The following is a 5,415-nucleotide window of genomic DNA, read 5'->3' as shown; positions in this document are numbered from 1 at the left end:
TTCATCCCTTTTATTTGAAATCAATCAAAATATATCAACTCAACATCAAGCCTCCTCAATTCACACATTGACACATTATCTCAATTTACCAAAATTACTATCTCATCATTTTAACCCACTTCACCCAAGTGGCTCAAACTCAAACACATTGACATATCATATACTCTTCCTCATGCCAATTTTCAACAACACCAATTCTAACAAATCATCATTGTATACAATCAATATCATACTCACCATTAACATGGTTCCACCCACAATCCAACCATAATCAATCATCAAGCATATATCACAACATGCATATTTCTCATACATCATACTACTAAGGCATCAATAATCATCATCACATATATGACCACATCATATATATCAACCATTCAACAACATCAACAATTCAATGCCTATCTTAGGGGCTCTAGCCTAAGTATTTCCTACCACATTACATATTAGATACGGAAAACCGAGACCATACCTTAGCCGATTTCCCAAGCTCAACCGGAGCACTTCCAAACCACTTTTTCCTCAAGCTCTCAAGGTCTCAACACCTTCAAGAACAGATTTTTCACCACCAAACCCTTTTCAAGCTTTTCAATATCACCAATCAAGCTCCAATATTCACACATACACAACCTAAGCCACAATCATCATACCCATACACAACATCTCAATACCCAAACATTATAGAACAACAAATTACACTAGGGTTGAGAATATTACCACATCCAAGGTCCAAGGAGACAAGATTAACCTTCTCCTTCAAGAGAGTTGGGTCCTATAACATCAAAGAGCCCAAAATCTCAATATTTTTGCTCATAAAACTCGAAAACAAGGCTGGAATTTCGAAAAGAAAAACGTGGCTTACCTCAAGGTTGGTTGTATGGGTTTTGTAGAGCTCTCTGCGGTGAACGAGTGGCCGCAAACGGTGCGACAATCGGAGCTCTAGATCAAAAGTTATGGTGGTTTGAAGATCAAGTGAGAGATTGAAGTTGAGAGAGTGTTCTTCCCTCTTGTGCCTCCAATTACAGCGTGTAAGAGTGTTATGTGAGGAGAGAGAGTGCTGAAAACTAGGGTTTTGGTTTAGTTATGTTGGGTCAAGGGCCCACTTTGGGTTCAGTTGGCCCGGTTTGGCCCGTTCGGTCCAATCTTGGTCCGAATTCTATAAAATTGGTACCAAAATTCTCGTCTCAATCTCCTCTATCACATTTAGCCATAAAAATCACATTTTGGGCTTTCTAGAATAAATTCTCATTTATGAATTAATTAGCCGTTAATTAACCGGGTCTTACAGTTAATACCAAGCGAATCAAACGATCAATCAAAGGATATGTTAAAAACTTTCCTGTCTTCGTTAATCCTTGACATAACTCCGAAATTGTGCACAAGTTAGTTAACTCAACATGATTTGGAACATCAAGTTCATAATGTTGAGCTTGCATTCTAATGTGAAATTTCTCTTGGTCACTAAAGTCGCTTGGATAAAACCGTTCTACTAATTCTCATACTTTGTTGACACTAAAGAGCTTATAATTTTCTCTAGGATCTAAAGTTGAACTTAAAGTAAGCAATTCCACCATATTATCATTGAATCTTCCATTAATCTCTTGCAACTGTGTATTAATTACAGCCAGAAATAAATTAACACGGTAATGATGCTCCACTGAAATTTGGTCAACAATTTTGCGAGTTCGGCCTCTTCTAGGAATATGCAAAGCATTCATATCAGGAACTTCAACTTCATGTTTCTCACAAAATAATATAACTTCTTTTATGAAAGCCTCCCAACTTGATTCTCTTATTCGTTGGATTAAAGTCTTGGTAGTAGAAACCAGAGTTAAAGCATTCAATATGTCTTGATTTTTTCGTTGCAAAGCTTGACAAAGATCATGACTAACTTCCAAAATATTTCTCATTAAATGCATAACAAAGACAAATTCAAAGGATGTGATAGCATCATAAGCAGCACTAGCATCACCACGAGTGGAGAAATTACTTTCTTCAGTGCTTTTTTTCAAGAACTTCACAAGTAGCATCAAACATGCATAGCAAGCTACGTACAGAATTCAAATGAGACCCCCCATCTAGTATCTCCATCTCTTTGCAAAGTACCAATTTGATTAATTCCACTAACTGTCACAATTTGATCATTGGCAATTAAGTTTGCAACATTATTTGCTTGAGCAACCCTTAACTGATCAATGACGTTTAGGAGAAACAGTCACAACATTCACAATTAGGGTAAGTTTTGAAAAGAATTGATGAACATAACAAACTTCTTTGGCTGCAGAAACAAGTGCTAATTGTAATCGATGAGCAAGACAATGAATGTAATAAGCGAAAGGGCAATCTTTCAAAAATAGAGCTTGCAATCCATTCCATTCACCACGCATATTACTAGCTCCATCATACCCTTGTCCCCTAAGATTTTGAACATCAAGATTATGACGAGAAAGAACTAATGAAATTTATGTTTTCAATGTCAAAGAACACGTATCAGAAACATGTATAAGATCAAAAAATCTTTCTTAAACACAACCGTGCTTGTCTACAAATCTCAAAATCACAGACATTTATTCTCGCTTTGACTCATCTCTTGCTTTATCAATAATTATACAAAATTTAGAATCACCAATTTTTTCTCGAATTGTTGCACGCACTTCTCTAGCAAAGATATGCAATATATCTTTTTGAACATCAGAAGATATATATTGAGAATTTCCAGGAGTATTTTCAAGGACAACATTATTAACATTCTGATTACATGAAGCTAAAAGCTTAATTAATTCAATAAAATTTTCCCTATTCAAAGATCTAGGACTTTCATCGTCGCCTCTAAATGCACATGTTTAAAATGCAAGCCATCGAATAGCATCAATAGATGTCTTCAACCTTAAGCGGTTATTTACAATAGTTTCATCACTATGCCTATCAAGAATTTTGTCTATATGCTTAGAATGAGCCATTAAATCATCACAAGATTTCACACATAAATTATAGAGAGTATTAGGAATAGAACCCTTGTGACATACAAATGCACAATTCACTCCATTGTTTACTTTCTTCCATTTACTAAATCCTAACTCTGAAAATGCATTTTTCCATCATTGCGAGCACCATAATGTTTACTAAACAAGTAGCAAGGCAAACAATAAGCAGCATCTTTTTTTGGTGAATATTCTAACCAACTTGAAAATTTCTTAAACCAATAAGATTGAAAATATCGACGGTAATTGTTATTACCAAAAGCTGGATAGCTAATATTTGTTGGTATGACCCAGCTATTATGTATGCTCTACGAATCTTATCATGTTCATTGACATTATACTGCCAAATTGGACGTCGCTTTCTTGGATCCCTTTCTAGTAAAGAGATATCAACATCTCTTTCTAATTTTGGAACTTTGGCTTCATGTTGATGTGTATTTTGAGTAAGAATAGAAAGTTCACTTACTTGAACTTCTTGTGAAATAAGATTAGAGGATTGACTTGTTTGAACTCCAACATTATTAGCAGCTTTTCTCTTAAAAATTGCATCAATTTTACTTTACTTTCTCATCATAAAATGTTCTAGTTTCTTTTTACCTGAAAAAAAAATTCAAATAATTATATACTCACATAAATAAATAAAGTCTAAATATTTTTTATTAATTAAACATCAATAACAAATTAATAATATTTTTTACTAATTCACTATCAATTTTATTAAAAATAAAAAACTACTAGACAAATTAATAATATACACCGTCACTGAGTCACACAGAGATATATCAAGAACAATAGAGTCTGCATAGTAACTGTTTAAGATATATAATAAGAAATTTAAAATTTAAAATATATAATAAAATGTACTTTGTATGTAGTTGTACCATTGTGAGCTATGTCTTCAATTTCAAAAGGAATCCTAAACGTCAAAGAAAGGTACTCTAGTATTTCTGTTTAGCCAATTTAGGGATTTAAAAAAATTTTAAAACTATTATATTTTATGAGTTGGGCTTCTTAAATTTTATTACTTTTTTTTGTAAAAAGCTGGGGGGAGGGGGCAGGCCTCCACTTGCGCCCCCATGTATCCGTTTCTGAGTAGAACGTACTCAAAATAAAATGATATATAATCTAAAACTAATATAGAATTAAATTAAATATGATTACAGTAAAGAATGTAAAGATATTGATAAAACAAAGGATATAAACTAAAACTAATATAGAATTAAACAAAACATGAAGATGGTGAAAAATGGGAAGACACTAATCTTCACATCAATCCATTTTCTAATTTATTAGCAATTTACAGACTTGTTAGGAGATGTATTACTATAATTATAGGAGTGATAAAATTTTTGGGAGATTATTGGATTTTATAGGAGTAACAAAACTGTTTTCATTTTAGTGAGAAGTTATTGGATTTTTCAAAATAAATGTTATGGTTATTTTGTTCTTATAATTTGTTTTATGAAATGGTTTGTTAGAGGGTTAATATAGTCCAAAAAAATTGAACATTAAAGTTATAGTCAACTCTTTGTATTGACTTTATATATTGTTATAAATTATTATTCGTTCGATTACATATATATTGTGTGCTTGTAATAAAATATAAGCATGTTTTAGTTATTATACATATATATATGAAATGATATTAATAAAATTGATGATTTATTCTAAAATATTAATGGAGTATTGCTAAATTTTGATTGTCTTGTATTTATTTTGTATGCCATTAATTTAGCGTATATATTTTTTTTAGGATATAAGAATTATTATGTATGTCAGTTATGCGAATATTAATCTACTCAAAGAGAGATTTTTATTTGGCCAAGTTATATGTACACACTAATAATATTGAATAATAAAAAATAAAAAATAAATTGTTGTTCATTATTTATGTGAATAATAATCGGTTCAAATAAAGTTTATTGTTTAGCCAAATAATAAGTATTGCACACTTTTGTTTATTTTCTATTAATTATGCGGTCAATAATCTGCCAAAAGAAGGTTATTGTTCTGGCCAATTAATGAAAAATATATACGGTAATAAATAGGTTGCAAAGTTTAAATTTTTATTTGCGCATTTAGTCAGTCCAAAGAAAAGGTTAATATGTGACGAGAATTTTTGACAATATTGAATTACTGCAATGAAAGTATCACTTATAATTAATTTTTCTATCCAAAGATTGAAAATTAATGTTGTTCTAGATATCTTAATATGGATTTTTTTCATTATTTAACTAATGTATATTGCATGTTTTTTGTTCTAATCCAGTTATTATGGCTTTACCTACTAATATTTCTGCAGAAATTAGCAGTATTCATATGCTAAATGGTACAAATTTTAATGTTTGGAAGGATACCGTGGATATTGTATTTGATTGTATGAATCTGGATATAACTCTTCAAGAGAAAAATCCACTTCCACTCCAAAAAATTC

The 5,415-nt window shown here is 31.3% G+C and overlaps 1 protein-coding gene across 1 annotated transcript; it reads right to left on the bottom strand.

The window, feature by feature from the left end:
- Positions 1 to 1,496: 1,496 nt before the first annotated feature.
- On the bottom strand, positions 1,497 to 2,960 carry LOC130974584 (uncharacterized). The gene is made up of 4 exons (XM_057899453.1): positions 2,887 to 2,960; positions 2,271 to 2,415; positions 2,107 to 2,188; positions 1,497 to 2,047 (listed from the first exon to the last, which is right to left on the bottom strand). The coding sequence occupies exons 1-4, from the start codon at positions 2,958 to 2,960 to the stop codon at positions 1,497 to 1,499; spliced, it is 852 nt and encodes a 283-aa protein (XP_057755436.1).
- Between the last annotated feature and the right edge of the window lie 2,455 nt (positions 2,961 to 5,415).

Source organism: Arachis stenosperma, chromosome 4 (genome assembly GCF_014773155.1).
Source record: "Arachis stenosperma cultivar V10309 chromosome 4, arast.V10309.gnm1.PFL2, whole genome shotgun sequence".
NCBI lineage: Eukaryota > Viridiplantae > Streptophyta > Magnoliopsida > Fabales > Fabaceae > Arachis > Arachis stenosperma.
The sequence above is the reverse complement of the archived record's forward strand: the minus strand, read 5'-3'. Positions and strand labels throughout refer to the sequence as shown.